General features: G+C 57.9%; 8 protein-coding genes across 8 annotated transcripts; 3 read left to right on the forward strand and 5 right to left on the reverse strand.

Annotated features, from left to right (window-relative positions):
* Positions 1-47: 47 nt before the first annotated feature.
* K452DRAFT_358836 (uncharacterized protein) lies at positions 48-1215 on the reverse strand (the record flags this gene model as incomplete). The annotated part of the gene is made up of 6 exons (XM_033546222.1): positions 1143-1215; positions 910-937; positions 845-859; positions 739-788; positions 665-684; positions 48-600 (listed from the first exon to the last, which is right to left on the reverse strand). The coding sequence occupies exons 1-6, from the start codon at positions 1194-1196 to the stop codon at positions 48-50; spliced, it is 720 nt and encodes a 239-aa protein (XP_033397449.1). The 5' UTR covers positions 1197-1215.
* A 345-nt stretch (positions 1216-1560) lies between these two features.
* Positions 1561-7025, reverse strand: K452DRAFT_318689 (glycoside hydrolase family 133 protein). Its single transcript, XM_033544179.1, has 3 exons — positions 6376-7025; positions 1994-6320; positions 1561-1932 (listed from the first exon to the last, which is right to left on the reverse strand). Exons 1-3 carry the CDS (start codon positions 6591-6593, stop codon positions 1843-1845), a joined length of 4635 nt encoding a protein of 1544 aa, XP_033397450.1. The 5' UTR covers positions 6594-7025; the 3' UTR covers positions 1561-1842.
* On the forward strand, positions 6995-7715 carry K452DRAFT_33115 (uncharacterized protein). Its single transcript, XM_033545124.1, has one exon. The coding sequence runs from the start codon at positions 7220-7222 to the stop codon at positions 7583-7585; it is 366 nt and encodes a 121-aa protein (XP_033397451.1). The 5' UTR covers positions 6995-7219; the 3' UTR covers positions 7586-7715.
* A 501-nt stretch (positions 7716-8216) lies between these two features.
* On the reverse strand, positions 8217-9278 carry K452DRAFT_33176 (uncharacterized protein). The gene has a single exon (XM_033545134.1). The coding sequence runs from the start codon at positions 9052-9054 to the stop codon at positions 8305-8307; it is 750 nt and encodes a 249-aa protein (XP_033397452.1). The 5' UTR covers positions 9055-9278; the 3' UTR covers positions 8217-8304.
* Positions 9279-9727: 449 nt separating this feature from the next.
* K452DRAFT_326819 (uncharacterized protein) lies at positions 9728-11619 on the forward strand (the record flags this gene model as incomplete). The annotated part of the gene is made up of 5 exons (XM_033544872.1): positions 9728-10001; positions 10084-10744; positions 10802-10896; positions 10951-11552; positions 11575-11619. The coding sequence occupies 5 exons, from the start codon at positions 9728-9730 to the stop codon at positions 11617-11619; spliced, it is 1677 nt and encodes a 558-aa protein (XP_033397453.1).
* Positions 11620-12624: 1005 nt separating this feature from the next.
* Positions 12625-13769, forward strand: K452DRAFT_308810 (uncharacterized protein; the record flags this gene model as incomplete). The annotated part of the gene is made up of 2 exons (XM_033543193.1): positions 12625-13389; positions 13551-13769. 2 exons carry the CDS (start codon positions 12625-12627, stop codon positions 13767-13769), a joined length of 984 nt encoding a protein of 327 aa, XP_033397454.1.
* Positions 13770-14343: 574 nt separating this feature from the next.
* Positions 14344-16131, reverse strand: K452DRAFT_271474 (uncharacterized protein; the record flags this gene model as incomplete). The annotated part of the gene is made up of 2 exons (XM_033539037.1): positions 16080-16131; positions 14344-15982 (listed from the first exon to the last, which is right to left on the reverse strand). The coding sequence occupies exon 2, from the start codon at positions 15736-15738 to the stop codon at positions 14344-14346; it is 1395 nt and encodes a 464-aa protein (XP_033397455.1). The 5' UTR covers positions 15739-15982; positions 16080-16131.
* A 538-nt stretch (positions 16132-16669) lies between these two features.
* K452DRAFT_33313 (uncharacterized protein) lies at positions 16670-19467 on the reverse strand. The gene is made up of 2 exons (XM_033545166.1): positions 19360-19467; positions 16670-19199 (listed from the first exon to the last, which is right to left on the reverse strand). The coding sequence occupies exon 2, from the start codon at positions 19128-19130 to the stop codon at positions 16746-16748; it is 2385 nt and encodes a 794-aa protein (XP_033397456.1). The 5' UTR covers positions 19131-19199; positions 19360-19467; the 3' UTR covers positions 16670-16745.
* Between the last annotated feature and the right edge of the window lie 345 nt (positions 19468-19812).

The following is a 19812-nucleotide window of genomic DNA, read 5'->3' on the forward strand; positions in this document are numbered from 1 at the left end:
AGTCACCTTGTTTTCGTAGTAGTTGTCAGAGGCGCATGCAGGAAGACTTACGATCTTCTCTGTCCCTCGCGCCTGAACCCGTCGATGATCTTCACCATCTCCTTCCTGCCTTGAGAAGCCTCGACCACTTTCCCCTGCAATCCCATGCTGATCTTCTCTCTGCTGTCCGCCTTCAAGAGACGGCTGAGGAGCAGATAGCGCATGAGCAGACAGACGTAGACGCCACAATCACTGCCGTTGTCTTGCTGAGGGCTGTCTTCCATGCAGACAAACTTGAAGCTCTTGTTCAATAACGTCGCCAACTTCTGCGTCACTATGCGGGCTTCTCTATCGTTACTGTCGCTCATGGAATCGTAGTGGAATGCTACGCCGTCGACGGTGCTGACCAGCAGAAGAGACCAATGCGAACCGCCCTCGGCTTCCGACACATTGCGACAATCGTTGACCGGCAGGAATATGTGCGTCGTCTTGGCCAAATTGGGAAGCGCTTCCTTCACCGTCATAGGGTCGGGTGTCTGCATCAGCAAGTACGACATGGATGGACGGATCAGATTGATGTGCGCTTTCGGGAAATCGATAAGCTTCTCATGTTCGAGGTACCTGCGGTGTGGCGGTGTCAGCTGCGGGTGTTGACAGAATGCTGTGCCTTCGGCTGTTTGCATACTCTTCCCAAAATGCAATGACCTAAAATGACTGCGGTTAGCGGGATCTCGCAGCCTCTTTGCATGTGGTACCAACGTTGTCCGTCAACCAGTCATTCCGTATGCAGTCGTAATCCTCCTTCGTCACTTTGGCCATTGTCAGTCGTTGGGCGCATTATGCTGTGACTGCGGGGTGCACTCACGGCGTACATCGTGGTCTGCTCGTTCGTCAGTATAATGGCTGTGATGCGTCGAGAGCAGAACTCACAGCTCAGATAGGCATCCTCCGGCGCAAGCTGTTGGACAGGATGGTCAGTCAAGAACTCTCTCCATTAGCGTGCCAAACGAAAGGACCAAAAAACTGCGGCAGAGATCGGCAGGGGCTTGTTGCGCCCGATCGCGGCACAATACTGCGTGTTGCGACTGAAGTTGCCGCGTGCTGGGATGGCTTGGAAAGTTTGGGGTGACTGGGATTCCAAGACGAGGGGTAGGGAAGCCTACATTTTCGCCAAAATGTTTGCTCACGCGGCCGCCGAAGGGATGGAATCCTGACATGGTGCTCGGGATAGGCGGGGAATAGCGAGGTATTCCAGGAGGAGGATGGCTGAAAACAGAGATATGCAAAGACGGTGGTGATGTACCACTAGTAAAAAGTGACGGGTGACACTGACAGTGACTTTGATCGGCACGAGGGGAGGGCGCACCCGATGACGTCCGCTTTGTGGAGGAGCGCCTTGACCAAGTGCGGCGGCGGCGACGACCGCGACGGCGGGGCGCACCTTTTTTGATCCCGGCAATCATGGCGGCTTCTCGCAGCCACGCCACCACGCTACGAGTACACATCTGTGCATCCATGCGCGCGAGCCCGTCAAATGCCCGTGATGCCATTGAGATCACGTTGATCATTCTCCACACGGATACCTTGTTTGTCTTTGCCGTTCAAATCTCGACTACTTCAGCCATGCCATCGCAGCTTCATTTCGCCTTCGTCAGGCTTGACGTAGCCTCGTGGCTTATGCACCATCGCCGACTCTTCACCGAGTTTTGCTCCAGATTCTAAATCAACCGCCTCACGCTTCGGAAGTTGGAGCAAGTAGCTAGGTAGAAAATAGGAGAATCGTATTCTATCAGTCTACGTCATGCGTCATGAACTAATGGAGTCTCGGACATCCGACCACCATCCAGTCAATCGTACGGCCCACTAAGCCGCCACCGGGTGCTCCGCCGAGAATTCTTTCGCATCTTGGTACAGATCGATCAGGCAACCAGCCGACCAGGCCTGCGTGGGTGACTATAAAGCGCATTAGCAATTGCTGCAAAGATGGCAATGTCTCAGGAGATTTCAAACATACCGAATCGCCGCAGAAAGATCCCGCTTGGTTCGTAAGCTCGGTCAAACCAGCCCAAGGACTCGATTTGATGGCCTCCATGCAGCCATGCAGACGGCGCGTAACCTGCTGGTAACTCTCCACCCGCTCCTCAGGAGTCTTGCGCCTCGTCAAGTCAAAACGAAGCAGAGCACGGAGGAAGAATCCAGTCGGCCACAACCATTCGGGTCCCTGGTGGTAGTTGCGGCCCTTAGACGTGTGGAAGTCGGTAGAATCCTCGGCGTTGTTGTAGTTGGGGCGGTAATTGAGATCAGACGGGTCAAGCGTAGCCATACCCGTTGGTCCCCGGAGGGCTGTGTCAGCCAAGTACAGAGCGTTCAGGGCCTTCTCGGGGTCGAACAGATCGGGGGCGACCGTCATGGCAATGGTGAAGTTAGGCCGGAGTTGGTAGTCCTCATACTCCTTGCCTGAGCGGTAGAGGTCCTTGTAGATGCCGCGACGGTTGACGATGGCAGAGTTGACATCGTAGTTCTTGTCTTCCTCGGCATTTTGGGGAACGTAGTAGACCCGTTCGAAGTTGTCCTTGATCTTCGCTGCCCACTCGGCAAAGGTAAGGTGTTGGCCTCCTTCAATGTCCACTCCGTCGTATTTGTATTTGCCGGCCTTGTTGAGCTCGTCTACCCACTTGAGGGTGCTGTACAGCATGCCGGTAATTTCGATAGCGGCACCATCGCGAGGAGTGCCTGGTACGCCCTTGCTGCCAGCCTTTTCGCTCTCGCCCATCTTATCCATCCAGGTACCACAGTTGAACTGGTTGCCACCGAAGATCAAGCCGTTGTTCCAGTCCGGATGGATATCAATTTGGAAGCCTTCCCACTTCATCTGGCTGTCAAGGTTGGGGCCTGCGTTGTACTCGCGGAAGGACATTCCCGAAGCGTGCCTCTGCAGGCACTCTTGGATCACGTCTTCGATCGTGGATGACTTGGAAAATGACCGGGAGTCGTCGTGAGGGAACCACTCGTCATCGTAAGGAAGGAAGCGGCGCTTTGTGCTCTCTGCGAGAAGTCCCAAGCCCTCAGGCACAATCTTCGTGTAGTCCTGGATGTTCTGGAGGAAGAACCAAACCGAATCGCGGGAGTTGTACCGAGGCAACTTTCCGCTGCCGAGGAGGTTGGGGATCATACCATGCTTGACAACGCTGGCGAATGCCAAAATGTGTTCCTTTGCATCCTTGTAGCGACCGGTACCCAGGTACAAGCCTCGGAGCGAGATGAAAATATCGCGACCCCAGCATCTAGCCCAATCGTTGGAAAAGTGCGGCAGACCAGCGGCCATACTTGGAACGCTCTTCACTGGCCACAAGGAGGCATTGCTCATGTAGCCAGTCATCTGGATGCTCACAAGAGCCAAGCTCTTAAGGAATTTCTGACCGCCGCGGACGTTCTCGTTCAGCAGCTGAATCGCTTGATCAACCGCCGCGTTGTAGGCAGTTTGGATGACCATGGCAAAATAGCGTGGAAGCAGGAAGTTCGGAATTTGGCGAATGGCATCGAATCGTTCCTTCAGCCAGGCTGCAGGTCCACGGAGATTCTCATAACCAGAATCATTGGCCATACGCTCGAGGCGGCCGACGCAATAGTCAAGTGCCCACTGACCATCCCTCAGATGGTTGCAGATGGGATGTCCTAGGTTGTTATCGTGTACGACGTCCCGCAGAACACTCCACCAGCCCTGAAGACCTGCGTAGACAAGCGAGCCATGACCGGGGATGGCATAAACTCCGTCTTTGCCCTGGCTCGAATCGCGTTCTTCGGGATCACAACGGTACAGAACCATGTTGAGATCAACAAGGTTGCAGTCTTTGAACGCCTCGCGGGCTCCAGTCGTGACGAATTTATCGAGGCCATCGGAACGTTCGCAGCTTGGGATCCAGGTCTCAAACAGCGCGATACTGCCGGGTGGGAATATATCAGGAACGGTGATCGTGGTGTTGTCCCCCGAAGCCTCCACCTTCATGCCCTGGATGTCCTTCGTGCGGCTAGGAAGACCCTTCAGCTTTTTCTTGTCTTTCTCAGTTCGCGCCTTCACCTCTGCGCTGTCCTCAACATCAAGCATCCAGCTACCCATAAGCTTGGCTTGGGTACCGGGGAGATGGACCGGAGGGAATCCGCCATTGCCGTCACCATATCCTGGGAAGGCCGTGTGAGCTATGAGGAAGTATCCTTTCCTTGTATGAGGGTGGACGCGGTGAACTGTGATGTACTCGTTGTCGTGGTGGATAAATGTCTCGTCGTAGTTCTCTTGGCCCATGAGCGTATGAATCTGGTTGAGAAGCTTTTTGATTCCACCGATGCCACCCTCAGAAGCTTGGACCTTGAGCTCACTTCCGCTGGAGTAAGGAGACTCGTAGAGCCTCGTCTCATGAACCAGCTCAATGAGCTTCGGGTAGATCTCATCGTAGCCCATCACACTACCGGTTGCGCAGGCGCACATGGCAACGAGTGCAGCATTCGGCAAGGTGTCCCGGGCATCGCGCTTCTGGGCGGGTACCTCGTTGTCGTGTGTGCAGTCCATGAACAGGGCGTGAACGGGACTTTTCCTGATTACCCGGACAACTTCGTGTGGCTGATCAGCGGAGATATCCGCGTTCATAACTTCGTCCAACTCGAAGCTGCCGATGGGGATTCCAGCATGACGGTGAACCAGTCGACTCAGCTCTTGAGTACTCCAGGCTTGCATGGCCTCTCGGATCAGGAAACTGATGCCTAGGCGCTTGCAGAAAACAAAGTCCATTTCTTCAGAACCAGTGAAAAGTTCAGCACCAATGACGAGATTAGGGCGAATTTTGCGCGCCTCGTCCAGCATGTATTCGGCGAGATGGATAGGGGTGGAGTGGCAGTTGTCGATACGGAACCCGGCAAAATACTTCGCCATCAGGCGAGTGTACTTGGCCATAAAGTCCCATAGGAAAGGGTTGTCTTGCGGCCCACTGCCATACCGAAGCTTGACACAGTCACCCCAGACGATGACCTCACGCCGGAGGTAAGCCCGAGACTGAGAGCCGGCATTGTCCTTCATAGCATCGGCAGCCCAAATCCAACCATTGTTAGCGAGAGCGAGGGATCGCTTGCTGTGCTGCTTGGTTGTGGCATTGTCCGGCAATCTGGTGAAGTAGCTCTCGATCAAGGGCACGTCCTTGGTGATAGGCCCAAGCTTAGGGCCATGATCGTCCAGGCGAACATACTTAATGCGGTTGTAGAGCTGATCCATGATGACGGCGACCTCGGCATCGTATTCCCGGTAGAACTGAAGGTTGAGTTCTTGCACGAACTTGTATATGGTACCGTAGGCGGCGCGCTCGTCACCTGTGTCATTGGTCCGGCTATCGTAGCGACCAAAAAGCGCACTCAGGAGAGCTGCAGCAGTCATGGGGTCCACCCTGCGTCGGAATCTCTCACCAAGTCTGTCGTTTCCAAGGAGTGCGTATTTGAGGAGCCAATCCGCCTTTTGCTTCAAAGGCCAGCCTTGGACCTCCTGCAGACCGCTAACACCGCGCTTGCCGAAGCCATCATCAGGGAACGTGACTTCTCCTTCCTTCCACGCCTTGACAATGTCCGTGGCGTCGCGTTCACAGTCAAGGACGTAGTATTCCCAAAGACGGATACCAGCAATGACCTTGGTCTTGACGGCATCCATGATTTTGGTCAATTCGTCAGTGTTGTGCAATGTCGTCGGCAGGCCCAGTTCTTGGAGGTCATTGCTGAGCTTGAGCAGAGCATCGTCGAGAGCCAAGGCAGACTCGAGCCAGGGTGCCGTCTCCAAGTTGTAACCAGCCTCGGGGTGCTCTTCGAGCCACTTGCTGTTGTTGGCAGTGTGGTTCCAGACAACATCTGTCAACGAGAACAAGTTGAATTCTTTCTCCATCTTGTGAACCAAGTCAGCAATGTCCTGCTCGCCGCGGGGGAACAGAGCCTGGTCGAATTGGTGCTGGTCGTAGAGACTGTACGGAGAATTGGAGTCTCCTCGCATCATTAGTGGTGTGAAGTGGACCATGTTGTATCCACGTTGGCTGATTCCACGAAGGTGGTTGTCCCAGTTTTTGGGGTATTCGCCCATAAACTTTGAGATGACCGAGAATATGGACAGAGAATCGAGCGGGATCCTGGTGTCCTGAAGCTTCAAATTCGGTTCGACATCAATATAGTATGTCGGCGTCCTGGCAGGCTGGGATGCCGCGGAATCCGAAGTCGAGAAGTTTGGCAGAGGTGTAAAGGTGCAGTAGTATGCAAAGGCGCCAGCGTAATGGATGGGACAGTCAATTTCAATGGTGCCATTGAAGTCAGGACGGAGCCTGTTGGATGAATGTCAGCGCCGCTCAGTTCAAAATCTCAGAAACAGAAACAGACTTGTATTCTCTGAAGTTGTCCCGCTGAAATGTCTCGCCCTTGGCGGGGATGTTCACCCAGAGGCTGCCCTCTCGGCAGATGGAGCTGGTGCCCTCAATGGCAAACCTCACGATGTACGCCGGGTCGGTGGGAGCCGGCAGGTAGATGTAGGTGCCAGGGACATCGGGTGCACCGCCATCGGTAAGAGGCAGCAGGTAAACGGTCTGAGGAGGGGCCATGGTGGCTGTCACAGACAGACGCGGGTGTGGATGGTGGAGCTGAGGCTGAAGCTGAGGTTCGCTGAAGCGATGAATGCGATTCTCCGGTCTATGTGATTAGGTAGGTACAGGCAGATTAATGGAGACAGACAACGAAGCAGCGGAACAGCAAAGGATGCTTGCGAATGGGATGCAGGGGAGCAATTGGAGGAGAGAAGAGGATTGGGGTTGGGGCGAGGTATTTATATGGACGGGGAGTCGGGCGAGGGCTGGCGAGCAGGCGCGAGGACAGGCGGGCAGGCAGGTGGATTTTGTGTATACAGAAGGCGCTCGCTGTGGGCACCGGGCAGAGAGGAAGCGACGCGATAGTGTATATCTCTGCTGTATTTTTTGATCGGCAGGTACCGCTAACCGTGGAGCCCCGGCTTGCCTGGGCAATGGGGGACGGAGCCCCAACTTTACGGTGCTACGTCATTGGCGCGTCCCACGGTCAGTTGTCAACGAGGGGAAGCGGGACAGGGCTATACCCGCTTTGGCACCCCGTAAACAACACACACGCCTGACAACACGCGCATTCCCTGCCCCCGCATTTGAGTCTGTCAGCCATGTCCGTCGTCGCGCGCCCGCAGCTGTACAAAGGTTGATTAATGATTGCGGTTCAATTTTGCACTCGCGCTTTCCGTCATTGGTTCGCCCCAAGGATGAGACCGTGTCATGTCTGCAGGCGCGGACCGCCCGCCCAACGGTCGAGACTCTCAGACATCGCAAGCGCCCCCGTCCTCAATGCCAGCAGAGAGCCAGCCAGTCTCCAACGTGGTGCCGCCACGGCCAATCGCAGATCTCTGATGCGTCCTTTCTCCCACCCCTCCGTGCCCTCGTGCTGCCCTCTGCCGAAACGCCGTCCCTCGCCCCAGCGCGTGCGGCGTCTTCCAATGGCAGCCGGGAAGCCGTGGCGGCGGCGCTTTGCGCAGGTACCCTCAGGTACTCCCCCCTCTGCCCTCGCGACTCACTAGTCTAGTGCCGCGGAATGCATCGGGCCAGGGCGTCAGGCTTGAGTGCGCGTCGCACACGACGAAGGTCTGTCTTTAAAGCAGCCCCGGAGCCCGGGCATCCCCACTTCCATTGCACTTCAAACTTGAGCCTGTCTTCACTGCCTCAGGATCGCCCTGGCCGTGCGCAAGCCTCGCTACTGTTCGGAACCCCTTACACGCGCGTCCCTCGGTGTTTGTCGGCAGCCGTTTCGATGGTCTTAGTCAGTGTGTTGGCTTGCCGTCATGTTTCGTCGCCAGATGCCGCGGTTGAAGGCTGGCAGCGAAATAATATATGGCGTGATCTATTCTCAGCGCCGGTACCTGTTTGATCGCCCCGGGCGAAAAGACGGGCGTGCCTGTGCGAAATGTCGTCCATATCCCGTGCGCCTAGGGCCGGAGCCCATCGTGTGCTGTGCTGCCGGCCGCTTCCGCTGCGCAACGTCTTCTGCTGCTGTTGAGAGAGTAGTGCGCTGTGGAGAGGCAAGTGGCCGGCCCCTTGTAATTGCCCGCGTAATCGATGTCTTGCAGGCTCCAGAGGCCTGTTCGTGCTGCGCAGAAGGCGTCGATATACACGCACGCACAGCGCAGATTGCGGTAACAGGGGCTCGCGGGTCTCAGAGCTCCCTCACCGCATGTGCGAATCTATATTTACTTTGGCCTTGCGATCGCGAGCTCGTACGGATACGGCAACTTAATCTTCTTCAGCAGACGCGCGAGCTAACAGGCGCCGGTCGACTCGCCAAGAGTGCTTTTGTCGGCGGTGTTGGGTCCCTCCCGAGTTCGCTGCAGGGCGGTACCCTGAAGCTAATTCGAACCCATCTCCCCCCGTCGAGACCTCCCGCACTACGCTTTTGAACGCCTACGCAATCTAGCACCCGCCCGGGATCGCTGCGCTCGCCCTCACTATTAGCAGCTTGAATCTCGCACGCTCCCTTTGCCCTGCGCGTCGCTCTTCCACCCGCGCTCCCGCCATCCGGTCGGCGGCTCCTACTCCCTATCCCCTCGTTACCGCCAGCCACCAGGCAGCTCCACAAGCCGGGGTCGTATGCGTTTTCGCTGATCCACTGACGCGCCTCTTCTGTCTGCTTCGACGCTGCCGCCGTCCGAATTGGTCCCCTCCCACAGAACAAACTCCGCGCTCGCGTCCCCGTTGCCAGCGACGCCCCGTGTCCGCGAAGACTCCTGCGGCCAGAACGTGCTGGTACTGCACGGGAGCAATAAGTGGCCATAAACGCATCTTGCCATCTGCAGCGCGAAGGGATAGCGTGCCACCTTGCAGACGGCAGTCCGAGACGAGCCGTCGCTGCTGTGGATTGTAAGTTTCTTTGTCCCTGTTGGCCTGAAACCAGACATGATCGGTCGGTCTCTGCTATACCTATGGCCGATCGCCGCCAGGCTTCCTTGTATGAATGATCTTGTCCCCAACTCTTGTGCTTCATTCGCGGTGGCATTGTGATACCGCACTTGTATCTGCACCCAGGCCTTAGATGGTGTAACGGCCCAGCTGATTGATCAGTCGCAGCTCACGCATAAGCTTCCTCCGCGCACGCCGGCCTGCCTTTCTCGAATCGCTGCGGCCAACAGGCACCTAGCGGCGCCACGAAGCCATAACACTAGAGGGCGTACGTCGTACAAGGGTGCTCTGGGTGGTCTAGCACAGGTTCCTGCTTAGCTCAGGGCCCAGTTGTTTTTTGGGCGATCTGGGCTCGACAGGTATGTATAGCGACGTCTGAAATCTCGCTCTGAATTCCCTCCTTTTCGGGCTGAAGCTGATCGCCATGCTGAACGACAGACTCGAGGTAAGCTGCCTCCGCTTGTACGCCCGCCGCCAGGCAGTTCGCGGCGACTGCACCCTTGGCCACCGCACGACGCCCAACCGACCGCCGCACTTGTCGCACTCCCTACCGATCGAGAGCTTGCAGCTAACCGGTGCGACAGCCGTTGGACTGGGCCCAACCGCGGAAAACGCTGCGAAAGATGCCGAAGTCGCCGTCCTTGTCCTTGAAGATTGAAAGCAACAAAGGCGCGAATAGACGGACAGATTTAGAAAGCCCCGGGAGCCCTCGATCACCGCCGCAAGCCGCCGGATCGAGCCACAATGATATGAGCGACAGAGGGAAGGACATGGACACAAATAACAACAGACCGAGCCCATTTCCGATACCGCCGAGATCGCCCAACCCAGCTCCTGTCAAACAAGAAAGATCAAACTCACTTTTCTCAAACTACAAAGCGTCCAAGTCAGGCACGCATTTCCCTGTTAGCGAAAGTTCGATAAGACAGGTGTCGGAGAGTTCGTCGGTGCCGACAAGTTCGGCGCAGGTGTATCAGTACAGACAATCGCCAGGATCGTCGCCGAACCTTAGCAAGTCCCTGGAAAACGTTAGCATATCGAGCGGTAAGTGTCTCGGAGTTGCCGGTGATCTGCCGGCTGCTTTTGTGAAAGTGAAACCGCTGACGGTCTTTGCTTTCTCCCCCAGGCATAACCTCGAACGACCCCGAGCGCTTTGAGCCGCGCAACGGCTCAGCCAACAGCACCGCAAAGCGGTCCAACACAAAGAATCGCTTCGGCATCTTGCGCTCGCGGTCTATGCGAACGGAAGATATGCTCCAGCCTCCCACCAAATCCTCCACTCCCCCCCGTCTCCCCTCAGACACCGAGCCCAAACACGGCAAAAAACACTCTGACTCGAACGGTTCGAAAACCGCCCCACTTGACAAGGACAGATCGCTTCGCGACAAGAAGTCCAACGCGTCCCGCAATCGGTCGGCAGATCGCTACGGAGATTCCGAGGAGCCCGAGCGTCCCGGAACCCGTCGTGAAAAGAAAGACCCTTTCTCATTCTCCTCCTCTTTTAAGGAAAACCCAGGCGCCGCATTCCTGAACAACATGCGCGGCAACTCGACCAAGGTCGCCGACGGCATCGGCAAAGCCGGCAAGAGCTTCTTCGGAAAGCTCACACGTAGCGGAAGCTCTCATGAGCGCGAGCCGGCCACCGCGGTCGAGGAGAACTATCAGTGCAAGGTCATAAATCTTCCTTTGGTCGAGCAGACGCGCGTCACCAGAATCTCAAAGAGGCTCGCGGCGTCCAAGGATAAGACCGAGTTTTGGATGCCAGCGCTGCCGTGGCGCTGCATCGAGTAAGTCTACACCCCCAAATCCTTTTGCCCTACAATCTAACTGTGAGCTTTGCGCAGTTACCTGAATATGAACGGCTGCGAAGAAGAGGGACTCTACAGAGTTCCCGGAAGCGGCAAAGACGTCAAGTATTGGCAGATGCGTTTTGACAAAGGCATGTCGCCCCTTACTACGTCGCGGGATACATTGATCTAACACCGAAGTATAGAGTACGATATCAACCTCTTTGATGAGCCTAACCTTTACGACATCAACATCGTAGGTTCCATGTTCAAGGCCTGGCTTCGCGATCTTCCGGACGAGATATTCCCCAAGGCGACCCAGCATCGTATCCAGGAACAATGCCGCGATGCCAAATCCACGCCGCAGCTACTTAAGGACGAACTTTCGAAGCTCCCGCCCTTCAACTATTATCTGCTGTTCGCCATCACGTGCCATATCAGTCTCCTTCATTCTTGTTCAGAGAAGAACAAGATGGACTACCGCAACCTCTGCATCTGCTTTCAGCCATGCATGAAGATCGAGGGATTCTGCTTCCAGTTCCTCATACTGGACTGGCGCAATTGTTGGCAAGGATGCTGGACGGAGAAGGAGTATTTGGAGAGGGAAATGCAGGTACTCGAGCCGTCGTCCAACCCTCCGCCGCCATCGTCTCACGGTACCCTCGCCAGCAATAGTCAGATGGGTGACGAGCGCGCTGTCTCGTCTGGCAGCAGCAAACCCTCCACGCTGAACAGCTCCACGCCCGAGAGAACCCGCCCTCCCGCAGATGGCAGCAGCAGCAGCACCCACGAACGCGAAGATCAGAACGTCACACCTACTCAACAGCAAGGTTCTGCTCGCGCGCAGCAAGAGCTTCCGTCACTTTCTCCGATGAAGCCACTCTCGCCAATTGGTTCCATTTAACAACGGAGAGACTAGGTTGTCTGCTCCGCCCGCACGTCTAGATTCGCATGCGATCATCTTTCTTGAACCCAGGACGATCCGCGCTCCGGTCTAAGCCCACCAAAGTTCGACCTTTCCCTGCTCAATCACACGCAAGTATCTTGCGCGCATTCCGGCTTTCTCATAGATGGAGTCTTCGTCACCGCTAGACTCGCATCCAAGTCTTTCGATTTCTACATTTCGCTCCTCAACGGCGGCTTTTCTTCCATACAAAAAGTTTTTCCGTCAACTTTTTGAGCGTGCTAGCATCGGTGGCTCCATGCAAGTTTGTTTGAGCCATTGCGTTTCCAATACCCACTTCCTGGTTTGTCTAGGTTCACTTTCTGGTTTCTGGTTTCTGGCTTTTGGCGTTTTCTCTAACTGAGCGGCTTCTCTTCTGCGGCTTCCCTTTCTCTCTCCCCCCCCCGTCTTTGCTCCCCATCCTGGATTGATGCAGGCCGACTGCATGCAGCGGCGTTCTCGGCATGCTTCTCTCATGCTGGCATTGGGGAAGCGACTGCTATCGAGGGTTTCAAGGTGCGACCGGTGGTCCGTTCAAACAAGGTGTACGATATGAGGAAAAGGGTCAACTGCGATGATCCATTTTTGCATTGGCGGATGCGGAGCACAGATGCGGACAGAAGCTGTGAGAACCCGACTTCATCTACATAGATGGATGGAGCTGGGAGAGAATCGCTGTAGTCTGAACTTGCCCTATTCCGTTCTCGCTGGCAGCACGTTATGCTTTGGATCAAGCAGTTAGAAATACTACCGATGATGAATTGAGGTTTTTGCAGGGGGTGTTTGGGCCGGGTGATGCACGCATATCCAATGACGATGATGACGGTGGCCGCACAGCGTCCATCCGGTGCCAAGCGAACGGTGGCTTGTGCTCCCCGAGGCCTGACGTCGAAATATCGCGAAGCTCTGCTTTCGTCTACAACACATCACACACGCAATGCTCGCGACATCGACCCGACCCGTACGCACCGCTGCCACGACCGTGGCAACGGTGGCCTTCCGCCCGCACCACCTGGCCTCCTCGGGCACGACGACTGGCCTCCGCTCGAGCGTCGCGTCGTCGGCGTCCTACAAGACGGCGGCGGCCTCTGCACCGCGGTGCTCGCAGCAGCTCGCAGCAGTCCGCTTCGCGCAGCGCTCCAGCAACGGCAGCGCGTGGGCGGCGTCCTCCTCTCCAATCGCGGCCAGGATACCGCGCGCCGCGGCGCAGACACAGCTGCGCACCGCGGCGAACGAAGCCCGCGTCGGAGCTACCACGTCGTCGAACGCGCAGTCCGGGGCCAACCTGGCGCAGACGACCAAGACGAGCAAGGGCAGCAGCGCTCCCAGCAGCGCCACCGCGACGGGCAGCATCAACAGCCACCTTGGCGGCAGCACCAGCAACAGCAGCAGTGGCCGCCAGGCCCTCGCGCCCAACGAGACACTGACGTGGAACCGGTTCCTGGGGCTGCGCAAGACGCGGCGTCGGATCGGGCTGGTGGCGTCTGTGGCGAGCGCGGTGGCGGCGACGGCCGCGGGCGCAAACATCATGATGGCATATGATCTGGACACGGTGGGCGCGGCGACGCTGGGCATGGACTCGATATTCGTGATGGGGCTGGGGGTTGTGGCGAGTGGGGGCGTGGGCTGGCTTGCTGGGCCTGCGGTTGGGGATGCCGTGTTCAAGGTTTTGTATCGTAGGCTTGGGCCGCAGATTGCGCAGGTATGTTTGTTTGCTTTGAAATCACCGCTACCATCACCTCCTTTTCCTCTCCTCTTCCTTCTCTTCCCTCCTCATCCTCCTTCCACGCTTTCTTCTCCTTATCCTTCTCCCCGCGAGCGACTTGCTCGATAAGAGGCTAACCCAGCCCGCGCACCATATAGAAAGAAGCCGAGTTCTTCCGGCGCATCAAGAAGTTCCGCGTGGACCCGACGTCGTCGTCGCTGAACAACCCGGTGCCGGACTACTACGGCGAGAAGATCGGCTCCGTGGGCGACTACCGCCGCTGGCTCAAGGACCAGCGCGCCTTCAACCTCAAGACGTCCGGGCGCGCGCGCGGCGCCGCTGCCGGTCGCGTTGCGCTGCGCAAGAAGGGCGAGTAGAGGGTGTGTGTATGTGTGGGGGAGAAGGGCAGGCCCGCGTGCTGCGGTGTAGAGAGTGCTGAGGATGTGGGTGGGTTGTGCTGGGATATGACGGCTGCAGACGGTGCCAAGGGATGCGCGTGCGTCTTCTTCTCTTATTCCTGTCTTTCTTCTGCAGTACAGCAGCATCTTACGCCCGGTGGCGAGACTGGACTGGATGGTACCAGGTGGCTTCTATCCAGTCCGGTTCTTCGACACAAGGGGGCACATAAGAAGCAAACAAACAAACAAGCACGCAAGCAAGCAAGCAAGCAAGCAAGCAACATGGCAGGCAGCGGTGGCCGCTCTCCCTTCTCTTTGTATTGTACAGAAAACCGCAGGGAAAAAAGCAATTGATTGACCTCCCTTTTCTCCTGCTGGATCGATTGATTGCCGTCTATATGTCTTCTCCCAAGAGCTCAAAGTGGCGAACGGCTTTTCGTGCTTGCAAGCGCAGGAGCCACTTTTCATCGTTCATTCTAACTTCGATATCCGCTTTCATGATCAAAGAAGGATCCGGGCACAGTAATTGTCCATCCCACCACCACCACGCCGCCTACAACGAGACATCAGCCTCCAAAACCAGGGAAATCAAGCGCGGCCGGCCCATCTCAAAGACCTTCGAGCCCAACACGTCGCCTAAGCGGTCAACAAGGCGGTCGCGCGTAGCCTCGTCACCAGCAACACCATTAGGCAAGGTTGGGGCCAGGGCGCCAGCGGCGCCGCGCTCCAGCGCCTGCAGGCCCTGCAGCAGGACCATGACGACCATTTCGGCCTCGGGGCGGGCCGCGTCGTCGGCGAGGCGTTCGCGCAAGACGGCATCGAAGAGCTTGAGGTTGGGCAGGACGAGGAAGCGCACGCCGTCCGGGCCCATGATGCCTTGTAGGCCGAGCAGCGCGCCGTAGTGCGTGCCGCAGGGCTTCTTGTCGTCGAGGAAGTTCTTGCACAGCGTGCCCGCGAGCCGCTTCTTGAGCGTTTGCGACGAGTGCCCGTACCGCTTGGCGATTTCGATGATGATGCTGCCGGCGAGGTCGCGCAGCGCGAAATGCGCGAGCGGGTTGTTGCCGCCTGCGGCGGTGTTGCTGCTGCTGCCTTCCGAGGAGGGGTTGCCCAGGCGCTTGCCCATGAGGCAGGTTAGCACGGGCGCGACGAGGCTGGTGATGTACGCGTCCATGAAGAGGCTGGGGTTTTGGAGCAGCGCCGATGTCATGTGCATCATTTGCGTGAGGATGAATAGGTCTTTCATGTTGTGCGTGACCTTTTCGGCTATGTACTGCACAAAGTACGGGATCAGCTGGTGCAGGCCCGGGTCTGTCCGTAGGCTGCCCAGCGCCTGGGCGCGCCACTCCTCGTTGGTCTCGTCGGCCAGGGCGCTGACGATGCGGTCGAAGTAGAGCTGCAGCTCCTTGGAGATGACGTGCTTGACGAGGGGCTTGACGGCGACATTGTCGTAGCCATTGACGGCGGCGAGGTAGGGATTCGCGCCGGGGCCCTTGGGCAGGAGGTCCTGGTGGCGCGAGTCGGCCGAGGTGGGGTTCTGGGGGATGGCGGGCTGGACGCCCTCGAGGGCGAGCCAGTGGGCCGTAAAGGAGATTTCGCGCGGGACCTTTGGCAGCGGCGCGTTGATGAGCTTCTCAAAGTCGACCTCCTCGTCCTCGACGTAGAACAGCGGCTGCCCGGGGCCCATGGACGCCTCGCCGAAGCGCAGCGGCCGCGTCGACTCGTACCCGTACAGCGGCTCCACGTCCAGCACCCGCAGCGCCTGCGATATGTCCTGCGTGCCCAGCGTCGTCCGCTTCGAGTGCCGCATGAACTTGAGCGCTTCCTCTAGCACCTGGCCGATGCGGAACTCGACGTCCCGCGCCAGGTCTTCGGCCACATCGTCGCTGAGCGACGCTATCCCCACCGACTCGGCGACATCCTTGATGTTGTCGGGATTCCAGACCGACATGGTGGCGGTGACGCGTCCCGGATCGATGAGCTACTTTTGGCAGTGCGGCACCCGTGATGGTAGGTTGTCGGCGGCGGCGCGCGGCGCAACAGCTATCCGGAGTCAAGGTTTCTGGGGCGCGTCGCGCGATAGACCAGAGCGTGTCTTCTGCTCAGGCGAGGCGCGGGGGGCAGTGCCAATGCGACGGGCGGCGAGCGCAAGGTGGATGTCTAAAGGCGATGGCTGTCGGATGAATCGCAGTTAGCTGCACTCCGACAACCGTCCACGGCGTTAGTCATCCAAAACGGCGGGCTACAAAGTTGTAGTAGGAGTAGCAAGGCGGTGCTGTGGCTACTACGAACCAAGCTGTGTCATTGTCTATGATGTTGAGCAGAAGGGCTGAGTCGTTGTTGGTGCTGCAGCCTCTCTGCTCCTGCAGCTCGTAACGAACCGACGGCGCTTTTGAAAGCCTGCGCACGAGCCACCGGCGAAGGCCATTAGATAGATAAAATGTTAAGATGGTTAACTTAGGTCCTAGCTACTTCTCCCAAAAGCATGAGTAAAAGACCAGAAAATTCCATCCGCCATGGACGTAAGCAGTCAACCAAGCATATTAAAGGCCGCTTCCTCCTATGCCATCCCATGTATCCCACCCACCAAAACGCCATGAATAAGAATAAGGAAAGAAGCCTCACTCCAGCAGCACTCGCTTTTCAAGGCCCCAAGCCCCTGCACGAGCGGGAGAGGCCAGAAGTGCCCCGAAACACCCTCCCTCTCTCACTGACTGCACGGCGCAGACTTCGCCGGGTAGCTCGCCTGCAAGTGTTTGGTCGACCCCACAGGAACCAAACGCACGCTCTAGAAGCACGCACGTAGAATACCATCATCTTGGACTCTGGCGCTTAGTAGCTCTGACCCGCGGTCCTGGAGCAGGGCAAACTTTCTCTCGCCTTCGCATGTGTCCGTGGGTCTTTGTGTATCTCCGCGCCTGCATCCGCACATATCCGCAATGGGCGCACCACCAGCGGCTAATAGTCCAGCGCCCAGCGGCTCCTTCCCAGCCCCTGCGCAGCAGCCAAGCGCTGGCGGTCGCGTTCGTCGCGCGCAAGCGGCCGCCGCGGAGACGAGGCGTACGAGACGACGTCGGAGTCTTCGTCGGAGTCGCTAGCGTCGTCGTCTGCGACGGTGGGTGTGCGGTAGTGCGTGGTAGTGGTGCCCTGTTGAGGGCGCGCAGACGGAGATTGCATGGCCGTGGGGGGACTGCTGGTCGTGGTTGCTGCTGTGGTGGTAGGGCGTGCGGGTGGTGTGGGGGAGGAGGGGAGGCTGATGAGATGGGGTGACTCTGGGATTTCTTTGATTTCTCCGTCTTCCGGTTCTTTCTCTTCGTCGTTGGCTTTCTTGCCATCGCCATCGGTGCTGCTCTTGGCAATGATACGGTCATCTGTATCGTCTGCAGCAGAGGTAGCAGCAGCATTTACAGCAGCTGGCGGTGGCGGAACAACAGTCCTACCACCCTCAACATCCGCGTTCTCCAACGCAGCCCTCGCATCCTTGACATCTTGCACCGCAACCTCGATTTCTTCTCCCACAAACATGGCCTCCGAGCTCTTAACTGCATGGTTCTTGATCAGTGCCTCACGCGCCGCACGCGCAGCGGCCACGCTCTCGAACATGACCGTTGTGTCTCCGCTGGCAGCAGACTCTCCTTGCTCAGTACCCTTCCCAATCGTAGCCAGTACGCCGTGCAAAGCCTGCGTCTTCGCGACGGCCTCAGCCGGCACACTCAGCGCGCGGGTCGCGCCCTCACGGACGATCGCTCTCAACAGCGCAGCGCCAAGCGGATGCGTCGGCGTCGTGAGAAGCGTAGCGGCAGGCCCGGCGGCAGCAGCAGCCTTGCTGTCACCGAACCTGGAAACGAAGCTAGCAGCAGACTCTGCGCTCAAGAACTCGACAACGGCAGAGAGCGAGCCAGAGACAGGTCCGGTGGCGAGCACACGCGCCGCGACGACGAAGCCCGTCGTCTCGGCGTTGGCGCCGCTCGTGGCAGCCGCGAGGAAGTCCTTGGCAGTGGTGGGCGCGTGGGGGAGGTTCGTGAGCACGGCGGTACGTAGCGTCTTGTCGCGCGCATCCGGAGCAGGCGTGAACGCCACGCTGTCCCGGTTCTTCCTGCGGACGCCCTCACCCGCAGCACTGCCCTCTTCCTCACCGCTGCTGCTACCGTCATCATCGCCATCGCCTTCGTCAGTCTCATCTTCCTTTCCCTTGCCAGAATCCACAGGCGACAAGCGGCTCCTCTCTCTTGCCCGCCCCCTCGGCACCGTCGCCTCGTCGTACCACGCCTCCGAGAAGCCCGGCACGAACGTGCCCGCGCCCGAGTTGAACGACGGCACATCAGCCGGAGCCTCGACATCCGCATACGAAGGGTGTGCGCGGCCGGGCGGCGGGGGCGGAAGGCCACGGCGCGGCGGGCCGTAGAACGAGGCTCTGTCGCGGGGGAAGTGGTGGCGGGGATAAGGGTAGACGTCGCTGGTACGACGGAAGGGCGCAGTGCGTGTCTCGGTGACGTTAGCGGGTGCGGTAGGCGGCGCAGAGGAAGTCGGGGGCGGCGGTGGTGGCGGGTTAGGGCGGGGTGCGCTCGGTGTAGTATCCGCAGCTGGAGTAGAGCCGGAGGCGCGGACGGGTTCGTCATCTTGGAAGTACCGCTTGAAGGCCGGTCTCTCAGCTGGTGCGCCCGTAGCAGCAGTCGCAGACGTGGACGCCTGCTGCTGACCACTTGGCCGGGGCTGCTGTGTCTGCCACTCGGCTTCAGGGTAGCCATCGCGATCGTTCCCAGCCTCGGGGATGGACACCGGAACCGCCTCCTCAAAGTCGCAGAGGAGGTCCTCGTGCTGTGGTTGGCCTGGTGTGGCCGCCCCAGGGTGACCAAGACCAACAGCGGGTCTACCCGGAGGTGAGGCGCCGTAGCTCTGTCCGTATGATTGGGTTGGCTGATGACTGCGTGGAAGGGGCTGGTGGCCCTGAGCCGCGCCCAGCTGTGCGAGCTGCTTGAACTGATCTCTCTGTTCCATGGTGGCACTGAGTTCCTTCTCGAGCTTGAGGATGCGGACATGGTCGGCAGCTACCTGCTCCGTCAGCGCGGTAGTTGTAGCTACATTGCTTGTGGTGGCGCGGGCCTGTTGGTGCTGCTGTGGCGCTTGCTGCTGCTGAGATGGTTGAAACTGTTGTTGCTGGGACTGCTGCCCAGCCTGCCCTTGCTGCGTCGAGAGAAGCAACTCCAGAAGACGGTCATTCGTAGCCCTCAGCTTAGTACTCTCGTGTTGTTCGTACTCACACTGGGCTTCCGAGCGCCCAAGTGCTTTGTAGACGGCACCAATCTCGGCGATGGACATGGAGGCCATGGACAGGGAAGCCATGGTGGAAGGTAGTGGTCTCTTTTGTGTCGATCTCCGGCCTTTCAGAGTGAGCTGGGCTGCACGTTCTTGCTATTATGAATGCAGACATTGTTAGTACTGTTTGAGCAAGAGACACGACAGTCTTGTGTTGAAGTGAAGTTGGGGTGTGGTGTCTGAGGTAAGAGAATGATTGAGGACAGCGAGGATGAGAAAGATCTAGGGTCGAGAAGAGAGTTGGGTTTTGTCTTACCTCGAAGTGAACTCCAAGCAAGCCTGTCGGGTTCGTAGGAGAGTGTATTGTAGTTTGACAATCGGGTCCGTGGGAGAATTTTTTGTAAGCTGACAATCAGGGAGTGTTTGTCAATTGACAGATCGGACCTCTACTAAAGGTTGTAAGGGGCACTGTTGTTCGGTGATGACTGAGATACGGTATTTGTAGTCGGCAAACCCGAAGACGATCCACCAAAGAGGGAACTACTATATGGGTGCGCCTACTCCAGCCCTACTTAGACTCCTTTCACCGATACCTCAATGACTCATAGCAGGCAGAAGCCTAAAGTACCTACCACCATGCTGTGAAAGTGTGTTGTGGAGGAGAGTGAGAACCGCTTTACCGTCGACTGACCGTTGAGTTGAGAATCCGCCTGCCGTGAAAGGAAATGGAAAGGGCCATCCGTCCATCGACCAATCGTGTGATTGACTA

The sequence above is a fragment of the Aplosporella prunicola genome (assembly GCF_010093885.1).
Source record: "Aplosporella prunicola CBS 121167 unplaced genomic scaffold K452scaffold_13, whole genome shotgun sequence".
NCBI lineage: Eukaryota > Fungi > Ascomycota > Dothideomycetes > Botryosphaeriales > Aplosporellaceae > Aplosporella > Aplosporella prunicola.

Excerpts from the sequence above, each read along its gene's own strand:
- K452DRAFT_33176 (XM_033545134.1), bottom strand. The coding sequence starts at position 9,054 with ATGCCACCGCGAATGAAGCACAAGAGTTGGGGACAAGATCATTCATAC.
- K452DRAFT_33115 (XM_033545124.1), top strand. The coding sequence starts at position 7,220 with ATGATTGCGGTTCAATTTTGCACTCGCGCTTTCCGTCATTGGTTCGCC.
- K452DRAFT_318689 (XM_033544179.1), bottom strand. The coding sequence starts at position 6,593 with ATGGCCCCTCCTCAGACCGTTTACCTGCTGCCTCTTACCGATGGCGGT. Across the intron at positions 6,321-6,375 it reads GACAACTTCAGAGAATACAA|GCTCCGTCCTGACTTCAATG; the intron begins GTCTGTTTCTGT and ends TTCATCCAACAG. Across the intron at positions 1,933-1,993 it reads GATCTTTCTGCGGCGATTCG|TCACCCACGCAGGCCTGGTC; the intron begins GTATGTTTGAAA and ends TGCGCTTTATAG.
- K452DRAFT_33313 (XM_033545166.1), bottom strand. The coding sequence starts at position 19,130 with ATGGCTTCCCTGTCCATGGCCTCCATGTCCATCGCCGAGATTGGTGCC.